The 21,935-nt window shown below is 39.5% G+C and overlaps 1 protein-coding gene across 1 annotated transcript in view; it reads right to left on the bottom strand.

Annotated features, from left to right (window-relative positions):
- SPMIP6 (sperm microtubule inner protein 6) overlaps window positions 1-21,935 on the bottom strand; it is a 153,029-nt gene that overhangs the window by 42,460 nt on the left and 88,634 nt on the right. The window contains exon 3 of the mRNA XM_078677243.1: window positions 1,449-1,538. Within this exon, the coding sequence (XP_078533369.1) occupies window positions 1,449-1,538 (90 nt within the window). The remainder of the gene's footprint in view (window positions 1-1,448; window positions 1,539-21,935) is intronic.

Here is a 21,935-nt window from a genome sequence, read left to right as displayed (position 1 = left end):
GTAGTTTTATTAATAGCCATAATAGTATACCATATATGTACTACATCTTTCGCGGTCTTAAACTTCACTCGTTTAAAGTAGTTCGGGTCGTTGCTTCTAGCTAAAAATTGTACAGAATTTGCGCCTAACATAAATTGGTGGTAGAAATATGGATATTTAGAAGAAAAAAGGCTGCATATCCGACCCAGGAAAGAAGCGTAAAAATAAAATTTAAAGTCGGGGAAGTCGAGGCCACCATTAGTAGCTGTTAATTTGAGAAGAGATAAAGCTCTACGATTTTTCTTGTAGCCCCAAATGTAGCTTCCTGGAATACCGTCCAGTTTAAAAAAAAAAAATAATTGTTGACATATAGCGGGATGGACCTGAACAAATACAAAAATTTGGGCAGAATGTTCATTTTTATAAGGTTGATTCGTCCTATTAAGTTTAAGGGAACCTTATGCCATTTTTTAAGGGTCCCCGTTGTCTCCTTCAATAGTGTATCGTAGTTTAGGGTCATAATTTCTTTTAAGTTGGATGTTATTTTAATACCCAAGTAGTTCGCAGTGTGGCAAACCCCCAAAACTGGAGCCGGGAGCTTATAATTAACAACGATTTGCGTTTTGTTTAAGTTTAATTTGTACCCAGAGACCAAGCCGAATTCGTCAGCTTCCTTAATGATCCCAGCCATGGCTTTAGGTCCATCGGTTGTATAAATTGCAAGGTCGTCTGCGTAAGCAGTAATTTTGAGGGAGTTATTGCCATGCGTAAATGGTATAATACATTCTTGGGTCAGTATTGAGTTAATAAAAGGCTCCAACATTTCCATGTGCACCGCGTGGTGCCTGCCACGTAGAGATGGGAAATGCAAAACTTGCATTTTTAATATTGCGGCAGGTGCCGCAGCCTCTAGACACCTGCTGCAATGATAAACATTAACAATGCGACCGCCACAGTGGCGATCACATTGTAATTTCACCTGCGGACTGCTGCAATATAGGCCCGTGACAATGGCGGCCGGAAGTCCATCCGCCATCGTAATCACCCCCTAAATTCTCACCCCAAAATCATTGGATCACCAAAAGGTTGCATGTAAGTTTTTATTAATGAATACTCCCTTTTTAGCTTCTAAGTTTCACCTCTCAAGGCTATTCTTATCCTAATTCAGCACTGGAGGCCTGCTTTATAATTAGAATATATAGTGGAAAATCTTTTCATTCATGGAGGGAATGCTACATCTGGAAGAGAGTCCACTAGCTAAATTATTTCCTTAACCATATAGTGGAGCAAGGAGAACCCACTGATTTGTAGGTATGTATGCATATGGTATTTCTATAGTGCAAACCTATCCAACAGGTTCAGAATTCATATTTCTTACATGATTCTTCGGCACCAATGCTTCTAAATCAGACCATGAGGAAGAGATTGTACTACTATTTATTAAGTTCTATTAAGTCTGATGTGCTTACCGGACGGTGGTAATGGGGTTACACTTTGGCACAGGAAAAGCAGGTCCAAGATTTCTGTGTTCACCCTTGGGGTCATACTGAGGAATTCCCCTAAAACATATACAAAACCTCGTTAGATGCTAAAATATCTTGGTATGAAAATCATCACTGGGCATTTTGTTATTGTAACAGATAAAGGTGTCCTCAATTAATTTCTTTCTTTACACTGTGCATATGGGTTTTACTTTTCATTTTAGACATGGTTAGAACACTAGCCATTAATAGTGCATACATATCAAGATAATCCAAGTTGTTGCAGGGGAAGACAAATAGATCAGCCATATTGTGTTAAACAAGTGTGCCTAACCTGCACACACAGTCCCTCATTCACATCATGGGACAGTTACAAAATGCAATGAGTATTTCGGCCATTGCAGTGATCAACCAGGATGAACACCACAAAAAAAAAAACTTTGATAGAAAAGCAGACATTTGAGGTGAGCAAATTTAGAGTGTCGCTGGTGTTGAGGGTGCTCTATTCAGGAGCTGCCTTCCACCTAAACATGGGAACTACCCAGAGTTCTCTCCTTCTTTTTTGCATATATATATATATATATATATATATATATATATATATCTTTCGAACTCCGTCCGATGAGACCGCCGTCTCACCCCTGTCCGTTTTCCTTCCAGACAGCTCTCACAAGAAGACGAACAGAACAGACCCAAATTTTTTCGTGCAATTAGTGGTTTATTTCAAAAAATAAAACCCAGCAAGTCCGCATGACGCATTTCGCCTCCGACACGAGGCTTGGTCACATGATAACGTTGCGAAAAGCAAAGAGGATACTTATACATTTTCGTCAAAAGGTTTGGGAGGAGCTAAATTACATCCGCCCTATTCATTTTAACCCCCTAGACTCCAAAGCTATGTAAAAACGGATTGCATATAATTTATGCAGCATTCATGGCGTGGTGCCAAACTAGACTCCAAAGCTATGTAAAAACGAATTGCATATAATTGATGCAGCATTCATGGCGTGGTGCCAAACAGTTGTTATGTTGTGATCATCAAAGTCCCGACATTACACATTTCATGCAACTTATGCTTAATGAAACATTTATACACTTAATATACAATTTGCTAATGTACACAAATAAATATATCCATATATATACAACTAATGTTATTATCAAAAATATTCAATATATCCAGTAAAAAAATATAACCAAATGCATAACTATACATTTAAATTCATTTTATACTATATACATATTATAACCAATGCCCGACGAGTGTCAGAGCATGTGTAATACTAAAAGAACTTTTTTATATTTTGAATCCATGCATGCATGTGTAATATTACGGCGAAACCAGGACTGTGGCTCTTGTAAAAAGACCACTGCTCTATTACATATAACACCAATTAAACATCTGGCCTGCCAACAGGCGTAAATTCATTTTACTGAACCATAGCTTTGTACTTCATTTCCAATTACCATAAATCTAACTCCTGTGGAGCAATTCTTTTTCAATTATGTATCCTCTGAAAGACTCGCACCCTTGTGTGTGTAAACAAATATAAAGTGCAAAAATAATCTTCTTCATACATAACACAATTGTTATTGAAAAATTAAAAACTTATTGTTAATAAGTCTCTGGGAGAAGGACTAGATTTTATACGACCTTATATTACCACTATGGGCCTAATGAGCACCTGGAACCCACATCTAAAGTGTCTTATTCTCTCTATTGTTATTGGTTCAACATCAAGGAACTGTGTAACTGCCTGAAATAGACCCCTCCTTTGTAGATCTCATTACCGGCAAATTACTAGAACAGTATATATATCAAGGATTAGAGGCAAGTATACAGATCTTCACTCGCGTTCATACCATGCAGAGTTTTACTGTCCAATTCTAATATATACCTCGTCTCCAACAAACGAAGCTTGGCATTTCTGTCACCCCCTCTCTTCAGAGGGAGGACACAGTCAATGGCATAATACTCTAGGGAAGCAGGATCACTTTTGTGTACACTTTCAAAGTGACGGGCTACCGGGTATGTCTGGTCTTTGCCCACGATAGCTCTGATGTGCTGGAATATCCGCTTGTGCACCGGCAGGCGGGTGCTACCCACATACCGGAGAGCACACGGGCACTGCAGTACATAAACTGCAAAATCTGTTTTGCAGGACATTCTCTTCCTTATTTTCACTGGTTCTTTTTTGAAAGGTACAACATATTGTGTTTTGTTGCAGCCATACCTGCAAGCTTTGCAAACTGCAAATTTTTTGAAACCACCTCCTAAGGCACCCCAAGTATCCGAGACTTGTTTCTCAAGGAAGTTGTGTACCAGCCTGTCTGCCATGGACCCCGATCTTCTAAAAGTTATATCCGGTTTATCATGGATATATTTGCCGATAATCGGATCACCTGTTACCAAATTCCAGTTCTTATAGAATATCTTACGAATTTCCCTATGTTGTCTGCTGTATTTTATGATAACCCGTGGCTTGATCACTATTTCTTCCGCATCATATATCAAGGGCTTGGCTTTGATTTTCACTGCCAAAGCTTCTTGCCTGGTGATGGAATTGGCTCGGTTGATAGCTCTCTGGACAGTTTTTACTGAGTAACCACGCGACAAGAACCGCTCTCTACTCTCATCCTGCGCTATTTAGCAGTCTATTTCTAAACTGCAAATTCGCCTAATTCGCAGCATCTCCCCAAAGGGAATGCTGCCAATTAGATGTTGCGGATGTTGACTAGATGCGTGCAAGACAGTGTTCCCTGCCGTGGGTTTTCTGTGCATTTTTGTAGCTATACCAGTTTCTGTTACAAACACCTCTGTATCCAAGAATGCAACTGACTTGGCATCAATATGTGAGGTGAACCTTAAGTTAAGGCCGTTGTTGTTTATTACCTCCACAAACTCTGTTGCTTCTACCACTGTACCTCGCCATATCAAAAATAGGTCATCTATATATCTTAGATACAATAAAACATGGTTCTTCATTATATCATTCAGTGCCCCTCTGAGGACCTGCTCCTCCCAGAGCCCCAGGTGCAAACATGCCAGACTCGGAGAGAAGCAGGCCCCCATTGCGACACCTCTGACCTGCTGATATAGCTGGTTATTGAAAAGAAAAAAATTGTGTTCCAAGCATAGCTCAATCATAGATAACAACATTTTATTGTGCGATGAGAAATTCATAGGTCGTTGATTTAGAAAAAATTCCACCGCTTTGAGTCCATCCGAATGCTTTATCGATGTATATAATGACAATACATCTAACGTCATTAATAGACAATTGTCCTGCCAAACCACATTGTTCAACTTTCTAATAAAATCAGAAGCATCCTGAATGTATGAGTCCAAACCTTTTACCCAGTCCTGTAAAAAAAAGTCTATATAGCGCGAAATGTTCTCAGTTGCGCTATTTATAGCAGATATAATCGGACGCCCCGGTGGAGAATTAGTATCTTTGTGCACTTTTGGTATTAGATAAAATGATGGTATCACGGGATGTTCATTCTTCATGAATTTGTATTCCTCATTTGACAACAATTTGGCACTTCTCCACGCCATCAATTTCATGTTCTGCTCATGCCATGCTGCCTTTACCAAAGTGATGTTACTTTTCTTATAGCAGGTGATATCAAGCAGTTGCTTCTCAGCCTCAGCAACATACATTTGTCTCGGCCATAAGACAATGTTCCCGCCTTTATCGGCCTGGCGTACGATCACATCATTTTTCTTTTCAAGTTTTTTAATCAAAGTTTGATAACATTGGTTCTTTTTATTTATAACTTTACTTTTGTTGTTTGTAACGATGTAAAGTTGTTTTAACTCTTTGGTAACAAGATCGTGATATACCTCCAAATTATCGTGCACTGAAACCGGTGAAAAGGTTGACTTAGGTTTGAATGGGGTTTGGCTTAAAGCAAAGTCCTCAGAAGATGTGCTTAACGGCAAGTCATTCAATACCATATCCTCCTGTTGTAGATCCCATATCGCCTCAAATGTGTCACGTTCTCCTGCTGTCAACAGTGAAGGACTACTCAATGTTTCTGTTGGTTTCTTTCTTCTAGGTTGTTGAAGAAAGAACTTTTTAAGTTTTAATTTTCTTATGAAGCGATAGGAGTCCATTCTTGCATCTGCATAGTTAAAGTCCATTGGTGGACAATAGGTTATCCCCAATCCTAAAATTCTTTCTTCTTTGGGGGTCAAAGTGACATCTGTTAAATTGATGATTGATTTTTCGCTACAAGATGTTAATTTGCCTTTTTCTTCGATTTGTTCCAACGATTCCTCCCAGCTTGTTTTGCGTTGGACTGCGTTGAACCTGCGGCATTTTCTTCTGGCGCGCCGCTTTTGGTTGGCACGGTTTTGTTTGCCTGTGTCTTGCCTTTCACTCTTGGTCTTAAAGTGTCACGCCGGTCTTGACATAAGCAACTCACCTCCTGTGCTAGAGACAGCTTGACAGGCCCCGCCGTGGAGGGCCCTGCGGTCTCGTTTTCCGTTTCACTTCCAGAAGTTAAGCTGGCATCTGTGGATGAAACCAGTACATTTCCATCTCCCCCTGTAGTTTGTCTGGTTTTCCTCGCTCGAGCTTTCACATTCTCATACTTCTTGGCATAAGTGAAAATTTGTCCATTGAGATAATCCAGGAGGTCGCGTTCGAATTTGAAGGCTTTACGTTTCTTTATTATTTCTTCATCTTTTTTAACTCTTTGTGCCATATAATTTCTCATTTTGTTGGCTTGTTCACTAGATCCAAAACCCGCTATTTCTATTTCTATCTTCTCAATTTCCGCTTGTATTTTTAGGCGGTCACGCTCAGCATATTCAACTAGTACCCCCATCAGTTTAGCGGAACAATCAAGATTTATTTCTGCCCATTTAGTGAGCATTGCGGGATCTGGCGTCTCATAACTCGGTGCAAGACTTATGCGAAGGCCCCTTGGGACTCGACCAACAGTTAAATATCTGGATAGAGACTTGTGTTCCCACCACTTAGCCTGTTCTTTCTTGGTGAGTTTTTCTAATTGTTTGAATAAGTCTCTCAGTGTGGGATCGGCGCTCGAATTAGTGTCCACGGGCAACTGGTCTTGCGGATTCGACCCCCCAGCCGGGGCTTTGTCGAACATGCTCTCCGCTGTCTCCTCCCTGTTCCGCAATGTATCGGCGGACATTCTTGCTTGAAGCAACAGTTGCTTCCACTATTGGGGTAATTATGTTTGATTCAAAAAAGTACACCAAATATCGGCTCAAAGAACGGACCTCGGATCCCCGAGCTGGTCCGTATGTTTTTCGCCGACTGCACACACTCCCCACTGGACTTTCTGGATCTCGTCCTACCTTTCGTGGGCTGTCTCTGGCGCCGTCGGATTCCTCCACACGCGGCGCCCTCGACTCCCGTGTACCAGGCAGGCAATTCCACCAGCGTCCAGGGGCTCTTCACGGTATGCTTCTCGCCGAAGCTGTGTTGTTGTTTATTTCCGGGTTAGGGCTCCAAACTGCTTCCTGCCGCCGAGCCAAACCTCCGGGGAGGGGTCTGTTCTCCACCTTAGAAGCTACTACGGTGTTGAATATCTTTCGAACTCCGTCCGATGAGACCGCCGTCTCACCCCTGTCCGTTTTCCTTCCAGACAGCTCTCACAAGAAGACGAACAGAACAGACCCAAATTTTTTCGTGCAATTAGTGGTTTATTTAAAAAAATAAAACCCAGCAAGTCCGCATGACGCGTTTCGCCTCCGACACGAGGCTTGGTCACAGTGGCGGTTCGTCCATTGGGGGCGTTGGGGCGTTGCCCCACAAGCCAGACGACCGTCACTGTCATTACTGCGCGCACCAAAAAGTACAATTATGTGAGACAACAACAACAGCCCGAGTCATAATGATTTGGGTCGGAGTACTGTCACAACAATAGTGACGTCATCGCGATCGCGGAAGGTGGGGGGTGGGCCTGCAACATTGAGTGGGAGGGAGGGCAGCAGCAGTGTGCGCATTTAGGACAAGTCATTTTTATGACTTGCCCACGCATGCGCACACACACAGTAGCCCCTTCCCTCCTCCTCCTCTCTTAGCACTCACACAGGCAGAGACCCGGGGGAGCCGGGTCTCATTATGGGCAGTATTAGCCCTGCTCTGTAGCCAATCCTGACGCAGTGGCGAATGTAATGCTGCGCCAGGATTGGCTGTTTTAACACGCACGAGGATGGCGGTGCCGCCGCGCGTGGGTGGCTGGCTATGCTTAGTGAGGAGACTACCTCGCGACTCAGACCTCGTGCCTGCCTGTGCATGGTCATCATTGTCTTCTTCTTCTGTGACTGTCGAGTGAGTGACGAACAAGAGTCTGTCAGTCAGTTCTGATGAAACCGGCCGCGTAAGTTTTTTTTTGGTGGTGGTGGCATCATACGGGGTGGGTTGGTAAAATAATAAAAAGGTGTGTATCCCACTGGCCAGTGTGGCCACTTTCCGAGTAACCGCTTTGCTTGATTCACTGTCTGAGGAAGGGCCAGAGTCGTATTGTTATGCGGAGTCCCAACAAACAGGTGGTTCTGGAAGACAGACCACACAGGCCCGGGTCGCGCTGTATCTCGGCCTCTTCAAAGCGGCGCTGTCCGATTACATAGTAAATACTGTAAACAGAGATCTCTGAGGGCTCAGATTCACACCCCATCAGGAGCCCGCTGAGAGGCTAAATAACTCATTAACTGCCGTCCTCACATCAGGCTGAATGACAACCTTTGGCCAGGCCTCCCCTTGCTCGGGCAGCCGAGAGAATGGCAACCCAATTAGACGACAAGGGCGGCCGGCTTTGTCTTGAATACACCAAATAATTAACAAATGATTAGTGTAGGCCTCTGCTCTCCGCCGCTCGTCTCCAGGGACCGGCGTGGTCTAGGTCCTGTCAGAGGTGGGGGTGACTGTCAGCGGCGCACGTCTTCCCACAGACCCCCAAATCCTCACACACAGCCTCGCCTCTATCCCTTCATAAACCTCTGTTTATGTTGTAGCCAGTCCCAGGGTGACGCATTACTGCTGCAGTCCAGTAAGTGCTTTATTGAATGTTTTGGTGCCTGTGTGTATGTATGCTTGTAAATGTATTTACACAGTTCTTCTGTGAATGGGTGTCTGCATTTCTGTGCATGTGTGTCTGTGAATGGATGGGTGTATTTGTGTACGTGTGTGCTTGTGAATGGATGGATGGGCGTATCTGAGTGTGTGAATAGTTGGGTGTGCGTGTGTGACCTCTCCACTACTCCTCTAATTAATCAGCCACCACTACACTGTTTTGTATATTCCAGCTGGAAGGGCAGATGGCTCTACCATGGGAGGATTATTTTATCCTCATGCACAGAGAGATACAAACAGCAGTCCGTCGATACACGTGTGCGAGTGTGGAAGAGGATGTTGTCTTCTGAAGGAAACCTAGATAATATTAAGGGCCCCACAGCGGTAATGTGTGGTATGTCGACTGATACACCACAAAAGGTTTGACCTGCAGCAGGCTTTGTTCTTTTATTGGAATATTTGCATTGAGTTAATGATTCAGCCGAGGCGGATACCGGAAGAGAGCCAGGTAGAGACAGAGAAGTGGATTGAAGGGCCTACGTAGCTTAAGTGTTGTTTCCACCAGTGATTCTCCACAAAGAAGCAAAATACCTCCACTTGAAACCATGTCGCACCACATCTACATCAGTCTCCGAAACCCACATTCCCAACTCTTTTAAGGATGACCCATTAGATTTGTGCTTCTCTTTTCTTCTTTCCATCTTTCTTTCATTCTTTGCTTTCTACTTTCCTTCCTTCTTTCAGACTCTCATTTCCTTCTTTTATCTTTTGTCTTCTTTAATCATGTTTCATTCCATTGCCACCCTTTATCCCCACCCCCAAACTTGCAGTATTATTTACTAGCTTCTGTTTCAGACTTGTGGCCTGCGAGTCACAGATAGAAGTTAAGAAGTGTCAATAAGAACTGTTTAATTTGTCCACTGGAAACTCGAGCTGAAGATTCCCCACATATGTCTCTACTCCCAACTGCATGGAGGTCGAGAGACAAAGATAGTTCCAGGTGCCTAGAAGCAGTTCAATCCTGGTGCTAGACCATTGACTAAAAAAGCCTAAAGGTAGAGTGCATTTATTTTCGGTGCACCAAAGAGCAGTGGCAATGTGCTCTTCACACAGATTTTTTTTAATCGAAGCTGATAGATGTTAAACATGTATTACTGACATTACATTCTATTGCAAGTATTTCGATTTGAAACACAAGGAAGTAAAGTGATTTGCCCAGAATCACATGACGTTTGGTCAAGTGTGATGCTGGGATTAAGGGCCAGGCCAGCAATTTAGAAATTTTATTAGATCTCTTTCTGTGGTCTGATAAGTGTAATCTTCTTTGGTGAAGGTACCCATGGGCTCAATAGGAAAATATTTCCTTAGAATTTTCCACTGAAAAATTAAATATACTCCTAACATCTCTTGTCACCTAGGATTTATACCACTTCCTGTCTACACAGTGAGGCATTAATCAGGCACAATTAGTAGACTAGGCAGCAGAAGAGCATACAGATTCACTTGTCAGATAATACAAAGGTTAGCTGGTAATTTGGACTTTGCAGAATAGGACAGCCCCCAGGATCTGTGAGGTACTCAGAAATGCATTATATCTGTCTGTTATGAAGCTCTGTGGTTATACTGAATAAGCAGCTACATATGTTATATGTCATCTCTTTAATAATGTAATAACTGCACTTACACAATTGCTTTATTAACCTTCCTGCTATTCTCAAATTTGCTTGAAAATTCATCATTTTCCCACTCTTTTTTCAACATTTTCGAACCGTGGGTGGTTCGGGCTCGCTCGCTACGCTCACTCGCTACGCTCACTCGCTACGGTGAGGTATGACAACCGTTTTACGCCCACCACTTTCAAATGTCACCATCCGCCACTGCTTGGTCACATGATAACGTTGCGAAAAGCAAAGAGGATACTTAGGATTGTTTTCCATAGGGAAATCGCAACATTCTATTGGGAATAAATTTGGCGCCGGTTGAGGAATCTTTCTGAAATGTTCCTTAACTTTGCCTCGCGGCGCTCCGGTCCTTCCCTGAAAGATTGGGGGGGATTCGTCAAGCGGGGGCCGAGATAAAAGGGGGGTCCCAAAACGTGTTTTCCCCATGTTAATTTCCATAGGGCGGTTGGACTCACTTTTAGCCCGAACGGCTGAATGGTTTCCCACCAAACTTGGCAAAATTATAGGGACTGGTAGCCCGATGTGCCTTTGCTATGTCTCAAGATATGTGCTCCAGTGGTTTTTACGAAAATTTACTTTGAAAAAATATATATTGGGCTACATTGGGCTATATATATGTTAGAGCCCAAATGTAGCCCAATGTAGCCCAATGTAGCCCAAAGATGGCCACCAGAGACAAAAAAAAACAAATGTAGCCCAAATATCAGCCAGATGTAACCCAACTATAGCCCAATGACAGAATGTCCCAGAGTGTTCTAAAGAACAACTAGAGCGCTAACAGTCTTACTTATGACAAAAGTATGGCACACCTGAAGTCATCTTGATTGGAATAAAGTGTTAACACTTAAAACATTTAATTTGCAAAGGAACAAAATGAGGGGGTTCATTTTGCCATAGAAATTATGATTAGTGCTGAAGAAAGAAAAATTAGGGCACATTTTGAGTGACTTCTCAAATCCTCTTATATTTCATTAAAAAAAATTCTGATATGCAGTCTCCCAAGATGGCCACCAGAGACAAAAGAGCCTGTGCTTAAAAACTCTGTTAGCAAAGCAGGCATTTGAGATTTAAAAAACGTTTTAATATATAAAAACGTTATCCGCTAATAGAATTAGCATTTAAAAAACCTTGCGAATTCAATGAAAAAACCATAGGTTTCAGGCCTTATATAGTTAGGAATTAGCATTTAAAAAACCTTGCGAATTCACTGAAAAAACCATAGGTTTCAGGCCTTATATAGTTAGGAATTAGCATTTAAAAAACCTTTGAAATTCACTGAAAAAACCATAGGTTTCAGGCCTTATATAGTTAGGAATTAGCATTTAAAAAAAACCTTGCAAATTCACTGAAAAAACCATAGGTTTCAGGCCTTATATAGTTAGGAATTAGCATTTAAAAAACCTTGCAAATTCACTGAAAAAACCATAGGTTTCAGGCCTTATATAGTTAGGAATTAGCATTTAAAAAACCTTTGAAATTCACTGAAAAAACCATAGGTTTCAGGCCTTATATAGTTAGGAATTAGCATTTAAAAAACCTTTGAAATTCACTGAAAAAACCATAGGTTTCAGGAGTTATATAGTTAGGAATTAGCTTTTAAAAAACCTTTGAAATTCACTCAAAAAACTATAAGTTTTAGTGGTGTTATAGTTAGCTGGGCATTTTACTCATACAAAACCATTGAAAATTGCTCCTATATAGTTAGTTGTACTAACTATATTTCGCGCACCCGCAATCCACTGCTGATGATGTCACATATTAGATCATTCATGACATGGTCAGTGACATCACTGATGACATCTCAAATACAAACACCACTTCTTCTATTCATTTAGATAGTAAGTCATACTTAGTGAATTATAAAATCATTATTACAAGTATACAGTTATCCATACAGTCACTCACACAATCATTGTGTCTTATGTATACTTATTTATATACAACAACTGACACATACACTGCCTTTTATTTTTCTAGTTTGTTGGACCTGTACCATTGAGAAATATATTTGCTCATCACCACACCCATAAAGATATTCACTCACCCAAACAACTGTTAGAACATGTAGTTTTAACTTCATATATCTACTGAATCAACTATTCACACATCTTTGGACAGTCACACACCCCCCACCGAACCACACACACTTTCACACTCCCATACAAATACTCAGTTAACTAATCAATAACTAATATAGACTTTCACATAGCTAGTAACCAACTGTAGAATCAGTTTACACAACAACTGACAAAGTGATACAGATATTCACACAGTTTAGTCACTATCCACTATATTTAGTGAAACATTATAAATTGGTCAAGTAAAGTCAATTACACTGCTACTAAATCCTCCATCCAAATATTTATTTATATATATCCACTTATTCTTCAATGCAAATTGCTATATATATAATGCATATTTAAATAACGAAGCAAACCACATTCACTGGATGATGTCATCAGGGATGTCATTTGAGATGTCATCAGTGATGTCACTGACCATGTCATGAATGATCTAATATGTGACATCATCAGCAGTGGATTGCGGGTGTGCGAAATATAGTTAGTACAACTAACTATATAGGAGCAATTTCAATGGTTTTGTATGAGTAAAATGTCCAGCTAACTATAACACCACTAAAACGTATAGTTTTTTGAGTGAATTTCAAAGGTTTTTTAAAAGATAATTCCTAACTATATAACTCCCGAAACCTATGGTGTTTTCAGTGAATTTCAAAGGTTTTTTAAATGCTAATTCCTAACTATATAAGGCCTGAAACCTATGGTTTTTTCAGTGAATTTGCAAGGTTTTTTAAATGCTAATTCCTAACTATATAAGGCCTGAAACCTATGGTTTTTTCAGAGAAAATATATATATATATATATATATATATATATATATATACATATATATATATATATATATATATATATATATTCACTCAAAAAACTATAAGTTTTAGTGGTGTTATAGTTAGCTGGACATTTTACTCATACAAAACCATTGAAATTGCTCCTATATAGTTAGTTGTACTAACTATATTTCGCGCACCCGCAATCCACTGCTGATGATGTCACATATTAGATCATTCATGACATGGTCAGTGACATCACTGATGACATCTCAAATGACATCACTGATTACATCACTGATGACATCATCCAGTGAATGTGGTTTGCTTCGTTATTTAAATATGCATTATATATATAGCAATTTGCATTGAAGAATAAGTGGATATATATAAATAAATATTTGGATGGAGGATTTAGTAGCAGTGTAATTGACTGTTTACTTGACCAATTTATAATGTCTCACTAAATGTAGTGGATAGTGACTAAACTGTGTGAATATCTGTATCACTTTGTCAGTTGTTGTGTAAACTGATTCTACAGTTGGTTACTAGCTATGTGAAAGTCTATATTAGTTATTGATTAGTTAACTGAGTATTTGTATGGAAGTGTGAAAGTGTGTGTGGTTCGGTGGGGGTGTGTGACTGTCCAAAGATGTGTGAATAGTTGATTCAGTAGATATATGAAGTTAAAACTACATGTCCTAACAGTTGTTTGGGTGAGTGAATATCTTTATGGGTGTGGTGATGAGCAAATATATTTCTCAATGGTACAGGTCCAATAAACTGGAAAAATAAAAGGCAGTGTATGTGTCAGTTGTTGTATATAAATAAGTATTCATAAGACACAATGATTGTGTGAGTGACTGTATGGATAACTGTATACTTGTAATAATGATTTTATAATTCAGTAAGTATGACTTACTATCTAAATGAATAGAAGAAGTGGTGTTTGTATAAGTGTTTTGCTAAGTAAATATGTAAGTATGATCCATTGTTTGCATAAGTGAGTAGGATGACTTCATATGTGAATAGGATGCGTGCTGTTGTTTAATGTCGATATAGATGTATAAGTATTTTTGATAGTGTTCTATTGTTCATTGACAGCATGTATGAGTGAATCCATAGGTAAGTGATTAGATGTGTGTATACATCTATGAATCACTAAGTGGATTTTTAGATACTTGTATTGCTGCGACAATGGATTTAAATATGATACTCTGTATTTTACAAAGAGTGATGAAAAATTGTAATAGTGTATGAAAAGGTGTATGTGATTGTCACGTGGATGATGTCATCAGTGATGTCATTTGAGATGTCATCAGTGATGTCACTGACCATGTCATGAATGATCTAATATGTGACATCATCAGCAGTGGATTGCGGGTGCGCGAAATATAGTTAGTACAACTAACTATATAGGAGCAATTTCAATGGTTTTGTATGAGTAAAATGTCCAGCTAACTATAACACCACTAAAACTTATAGTTTTTTGAGTGAATTTCAAAGGTTTTTTAAAAGCTAATTCCTAAATATATAACTCCCGAAACCTATGGTGTTTTCAGTGAATTTCAAAGGTTTTTTAAATGCTAATTCCTAACTATATAAGGCCTGAAACCTATGGTTTTTTCAGTGAATTTGCAAGGTTTTTTAAATGCTAATTCCTAACTATATAAGGCCTGAAACCTATGGTTTTTTCAGTGAATTTCAAAGATTTTTTAAATGCTAATTCCTACCTATATAAGGCCTGAAACCTATGGTTTTTTCAGTGAATTTGCAAGGTTTTTTTAAATGCTAATTCCTAACTATATAAGGCCTGAAACATATGGTTTTTTCAGTGAATTTCAAAGGTTTTTTAAATACTAATTCCTAACTATATAAGGTCTGAAACCTATGTTTTTTTCAGTGAATTCGCAAGGTTTTTTAAATGCTAATTCCTAATTATATAAGGCCTGAAACCTATGGTTTTTTCATTGAATTCGCAAGGTTTTTTAAATGCTAATTCTATTAGCGGATAACGTTTTTATATATTAAAACGTTTTTTAAATCTCAAATGCCTGCTTTGCTAACAGAGTTTTTAAGCACAGGCTCTTTTGTCTCTGGTGGCTATCTTGGGAGACTGCATATCAGAATGTTTTTAATGAAATATAAGAGGATTTGAGAAGTCACTCAAAATGTGCCCTAATTTTTCTTTCTTCAGCACTAATCATAATTTCTATGGCAAAATGAACCCCCTCATTTTGTTCCTTTGCAAATTAAATGTTTTAAGTGTTAACACTTTATTCCAATCAAGATGATTTCAGGTGTGCCATACTTTTGTCATAAGTAAGACTGTTAGCGCTCTAGTTGTTCTTTAGAACACTCTGGGACATTTTGTCATTGGGCTATAGTTGGGCTACATCTGGCTGATATTTGGGCTACATTTGTTTTTTTTTGTCTCTGGTGGCCATCTTCGGGCTACATTGGGCTACATTGGGCTACATTTGGGCTCTAACATATATATAGCCCAATGTAGCCCAATATATATTTTTTCAAAGTTAATTTTCGTAAAAACCACTGGAGCACATATCTTGAGACATAGCAAAGGCACATCGGGCTACCAGTCCCTACAATTTTGCCAAGTTTGGTGGAAAACCATTCAGCCGTTCGGGCTAAAAGTGAGTCCAACCGCCCTATGGAAATTAACATGGGGAAAACACGTTTTGGGACCCCCCTTTTATCTCGGCCCCCGCTTGACGAATCCCCCCCAAACTTTCAGGGAAGGACCGGAGCGCCGCGAGGCAAAGTCAAGGTAAATTTCAGGAAGATTCCTCAACCGGCGCCAAAGTTATTCCCAATAGAATGTTGCGATTTCCCTATGGAAAACAATCCTAACTATATATACCTACTGGCTATCGCCAGTAGGTAATATATATATCTATATATATATATATATATATATATATATATATATATATATATATATATATATATATATATATATATATAGATATAGATATAGATATAGATATATATATATATATATATATATATATCTATATATAAATATATGTTTGCCTAACTTGAGTTCGGAAGTGCAGAGAATTCATGTGGTCTTTGGGATATATATATATATATATATTTATATATACATATATATATTAGAGCTCCGCAGTTCCAAAAACCAACAGGAATCAGCACTCGTAGCAGGCTAAACTTGATTTTCAGTTTATTGCTCAAAAATTCAAACAAACAGACGCGTTTCAGCACTTGCCTTCGTCAGTGTCAGCTGGCGACGGCAAGGCGGAAGTTGAAATAAGGCATAACCATTGAAATGAAAAACGGACAATTTCCCTCAATTCATGAGCGCCATCTTTGAATGGTAAGTTACTCAGATTAGTGGAGAGAATCATAATAAGGCAATGTTCATACCGGTCAACAAGTAATAAACATCAAGCAGATCAACAAAAATTGATTAATCTGGTATTAACATTTCCGCCCTGGATGGGCTAATTCTTAGGAGTTCTCAAGTTAAGAAAACTAAATTCCATAAAGTCAACCTATTTCGCATTGCACTAATTTCATATATATTCCTGTTGGTAAAACAGGATTTACAAAGAGCTAATTGTATTTAATAAAAATTCATTACGGCCTGGATGGCCCACTAAGTGAACTGTAAATCATATATTTCCATAATCCCTACACCACACTATTAAATTAGCTCTATAACATTCAAATCATCATAAAGAATCATAATCCAGCTACCAACAAAATTTCTTACATTATTCATAAAGACAAATACATTCTCAGGCAGTGACACTACTCAACCCATTTGCTGTTAATTTCTGTTACTTATAGGTGTGATAATAGTTCCTCCCCTGCATTGAGACCTCCAGGTGACTTGGTTTGGAGGTCTACGATGTATCCTGACTCCAACCGCCTAAGCTTCCGTTTCAGGTCCCCTCCCCTTATGTCTTGTGGGACACAGTCCAAACTAAAGAAGCTAAGTAGGGTCCTATCACTATTGTGATGAGAGGCGAAATGTCGGGCCATAGGATAACTCTCATCCTTGTTCACAATGGCCCGTTGGTGCTCCAAGACTCTTAGCTTTACTGCCTTAATGGTGCTCCCCACGTACCGAAGTCCACAGGGGCATGTTAGACAGTAAACCACAAATGAGGTTGAGCAAGTAATGAACTTGCTGATCTTGATCTTGGAGTTCTTGTGTGGCACATGATAGGCAAGTACCCTCTGGCTGTTGCTACATGCCTTACATTTTCCACATGGGTATGACCCATGCATGGCATGAAGATCTCCTTTAGGTCTTTCTTTTGATAGGTGGCTTGTGACCAGCCTGTCCTTCAACGATCTTATTTTTCTAAATGTTATCATTGAGTGTTTTTGTAGATCTTTACCTATTACGGGATCAGATTTAAGAAGTCCCCAGTTTTTGGACATAATGGCTCGGACTCTATTCGCTGCCACCGAATAGTTTGTTATCAATCTAATGATGCCACTGCCACCTTTAGTTGTGTCGATCCTTTTATCAGACAACAGGGATTTCCTATCAATGGCTTTCGCCTTCTTTTCAGCTTGTTGGAGTGTTGTACCAGAGTAACCGCGTGATTTGAAGCGTTTCACGCTTCTATGTGCGGCCTCCGTCAAATCTTTCTCCAGGGAACTGTTGCGCTTTATCCTCAACAGTTCCCCGTAGGGGATACTCTTAACTAGGGAGGCTGGATGGCTGCTTTGTCCATGTAGGACGGAATTTCCTGCCGTCTCTTTTCTAAAGAGAGCGGTTTGGATAGTGCCAGAGTCAACAAACACTCTCAAGTCTAGGAAGCTGACCTCTTTCTTGCTTATGTGGTACGTAAATTGCAGATTCAGATTATTTTGATTGAGGACCCTTATGTATTCCATTGCCGAAGACTCCGACCCTCTCCAAATAAGAAAAAGGTCGTCGATATACCTTCTCCAGCATATTATCCTGTCGACCCAATCAGTGTTGTCATCTGCCCAGGCCACCTGCTTCTCCCACCAGCCTACAAATAGATTTGTGTAGCTGGGGGCGAAGCAGGTGCCCATGGTAGTCCCCCTAACCTGTCTGTATCGTTGGTTCTGAAAAACAAAAATGTTGTTATTCAAGCAGAAGGACATGAAGTCCAAAATCATTCTGCTGTGCTCCAGGTAGCGGGCTGGTCGTAGGTTCAAGAAGGTCTTAACTGCTGCAATACCATCATGATGTCTGATGCTCGTATAGAGACTATAAATGTCCATAGTTATCATCACCAAATCGTCCTCCCACTCCACATCTTGTATCTATCTAAGGAAGTCCTTAGTGTCTTTTGTATACAAGTTCAGCTGAGCTACCCATGGGGCCAAAAAGAAGTCAATACATTTCGACATCTTCTCAGTCAATCCACCAATGGATGACACAATTGGTCTCCCTGGTGGTTGTGTGGCATCCTTATGTATTTTTGGGAGGTGGTAAAAACTAGGTAGTCTCGGCTGTTTATTCTGCAAGAATAGGTATTCCTCCCTTCCAAGTATTCCCTTCCCATACCAGTTCTCAATGAGGGAATGATATTTATGTATGCTTTCATGATATTCCTGTTCCGTTGCTGGCACGTAGTTGTCGCGGTCCTGTAGTTGACGTAGGGCTTCTTTACAATAGTTTTCACGACTCTGGATAACTACGTTTCCGCCTTTATCCGAAGGCTTTATCACTATTGAGTCATCTTGCTCGAGATTGGAGATAGCTTCTCCCTGTTTAAATGAGAGATTCCACTTTATACTCCCTTTCTGGGATTCTTCCAATTTGGACAACTCTTGCAAGTCGTGGCTAACTGCTTCCAAGAAAACATCCACTGCATCAGTCGGTGTTTGGGGCAGAAAGCGAGAGGTCGGCTTGAAGGCATACATATATATATATATATATATATATATATATATATATATATATATATATATATATATATATATATATATATATATATATGCAAAAAAAAAGGAGAGAACTCTGGGTGGTTCCCAAGTTTAGGTGGAAGGCAGCTCCTGCAACAACAGCGACACTCTAAATTTGCTCACCTCAAATGTCTGCTTTTCTATCAAAGTTTTTAAGCACAGGATTAGCACAGTGCTATCCACGCCGAGATAGAAATGAACAAAGTCTTTTGCCATTTGTACAGCAAAGTCTTTAAGCATAGGAATAGCACAGTGCAGCTCGGCGTGGATAGCACTATATATATATATATATATATATATATATATATATATATATATATATATATATATATAGTGCACCAAATCTGCGGACCTCTCGAATCTAGCAAAGAAACTTTGGATGTTCTGTCTGGAACATAAGATCACTCTCAAAGCAGAATACCTTCTGGGGAAATCGAACATCTCTGCAGACTGGAACTCAAGATTCCTGTTAGATCACAGAAATTGGAAACTGAATGTTTCTGTGTTCAGCACCCTAAACAAGATCTGGGTCCTCTAGAGATAGACTTGTTTGCGAGCAGACTAACCTTTCAACTGGGGAACAACTTCAGCTGGATGCCCGACTCGGGTGCTCAAGCAGTCAACGCTTTACTACAATCTGGGAAGGAGCCAAGGTGTACGCATTCCCTCCCTTTGCCATGATTAAGAGAGATCTTCAGATAGTGAGACAGGATCAGTGCTTCCTTGTCCTAATAACTCCCTTTTGGCCATCCCAAGCAATGGTTCCCCACCTCTCTAGAACTAGCTTGCAACCCCCTCTTCTTAATTCCTACCCTAGAGAATCTTCTTGCAGACGTAGACGGAGGAGTTCACCCCTTAATTCAGGCCAGGAGTTTAACCCTTCTTGCCTGGAGATTTTCAGGAGATCCAATGAAATCTCTGGACTTTCGGCGATGGCTGCAACTCTCCTCAGAGACTCTTGTGCCCCAGGCACTCACTACAGATATAACAACATATGGAGAATCAGGGTATGTTGGTGCCTGGAAAGGAACCTGGATTCCTTGGAAGCACATATTGTTGACATAGTTAACTTCCTTCTTAAACACTATGATAAAGGCCTCAGCTATAGAGCTATAAATTGCTATAGATAGGCTATTTCTGCTGGTCATGTCCTTGTCAATGGTAAAACAATAGGTAAAAATTTCATTGTTTTTAGAGTGATGAAAAGCATTCTCTTAAGAAGACCTCCTAAACCGAATTATGAAAGTCTTTGGGATGTCAAAATAATACTTGATCTTTTCAATAACTGGCCTGTTAATACTCTCCTCAATAAAAATAACAAGCATTGGAAATGCAATAGGTCTCGCATTAGAAAAGTTGGATCTATTGGTTTTGTAAATGACAATTTTATTTTTATGTGTTGGTCTTGAAAATAGCAAAATGAATAGCTTTGTCATTAACAATGCCAATACTTTTAACTTTTGCAAATGTGACACCTATAGCATTTGTAATGCAACATGTTTTGTATGTACGTGACTTAGACTTCTGTTCAGTGTATTTTATTGTGTCGATAATCCAAGAACAGAGGTGAAATATTAACATTTTTGTGACAATTGTAATAAAGCTTGAAACATTGAGAGAACATATTTGAACCAGTTGTTGCTGAATAGTTGCACAGAGTGATGCTGTGAGAGGCGATAGATAGATAGATAGATAGATAGATAGAGTGAGTGGCGATAGATAGATAGATAGATAGATAGAGTGAGTGGAGATAGATAGATAGATAGATAGATAGAGTGAGTGGCGATAGATAGATAGATAGATAGATAGATAGATAGATAGATAGATAGATAGATAGATAGATAGAGTGAGTGGCGATAGATAGATAGATAGATAGAGTGAGTGGCGATAGATAGATAGATAGAGTGAGTGGAGATAGATAGATAGATAGATAGAGTGGCGATAGATAGATAGATAGATAGAGTGAGTGGCGATAGATAGATAGATAGATAGATAGATAGATAGATAGATAGATAGATAGATAGATAGAGTGAGTGGCGATAGATAGAGTGAGTGGAGATAGATAGATAGATAGATAGAGTGAGTGGTGATAGATAGATAGATAGATAGATAGATAGAGTGAGTGGCGATAGATAGATAGATAGATAGATAGATAGAGTGAGTGAAGATAGATAGATAGAGTGAGTGAAGATAGATAGATAGATAGAGTGAGTGGAGATAGATAGATAGATAGATAGATAGATAGATAGATAGATAGAGTGAGTGAAGATAGATAGATAGAGTGAGTGAGTGGAGATAGATAGATAGATAGAGTGAGTGAGTGGAGATACATAGATAGATAGAGTGAGTGGCGATAGATAGATAGATAGATAGATAGATAGAGTGAGTGGCGATAGATAGATAGAGTGAGTGGCGATAGATAGATAGATAGATAGATAGATAGATAGATAGATAGAGTGAGTGGAGATAGATAGATAGATAGATAGAGTGAGTGGCGATAGATAGATAGAGTGAGTGGCGATAGATAGATAGATAGATAGATAGATAGATAGATAGATAGATAGATAGATAGAGAGTGAGTGGCGATAGATAGATAGATAGATAGAGTGAGTGGCGATAGATAGATAGATAGATAGAGTGAGTGAGTGGAGATAGATAGATAGATAGATAGAGTGAGTGAGTGGAGATAGATAGATAGATAGATAGAGTGAGTGAGTGGAGATAGATAGATAGATAGAGTGAGTGGCGATAGATAGATAGATAGATAGATAGATAGAGTGAGTGGCGATAGATAGATAGAGTGAGTGGCGATAGATAGATAGATAGATAGATAGATAGATAGATAGATAGAGTGAGTGGAGATAGATAGATAGATAGATAGAGTGAGTGGCGATAGATAGATAGAGTGAGTGGCGATAGATAGATAGATAGATAGATAGATAGATAGATA

The sequence above is a fragment of the Lissotriton helveticus genome, chromosome 2_1 (genome assembly GCF_964261635.1).
Source record: "Lissotriton helveticus chromosome 2_1, aLisHel1.1, whole genome shotgun sequence".
Classification (NCBI taxonomy): Eukaryota; Metazoa; Chordata; class Amphibia; order Caudata; family Salamandridae; genus Lissotriton; species Lissotriton helveticus.
Note: the sequence above shows the minus strand (reverse complement) of the source record. Positions and strands in the feature narration are given on the sequence as shown.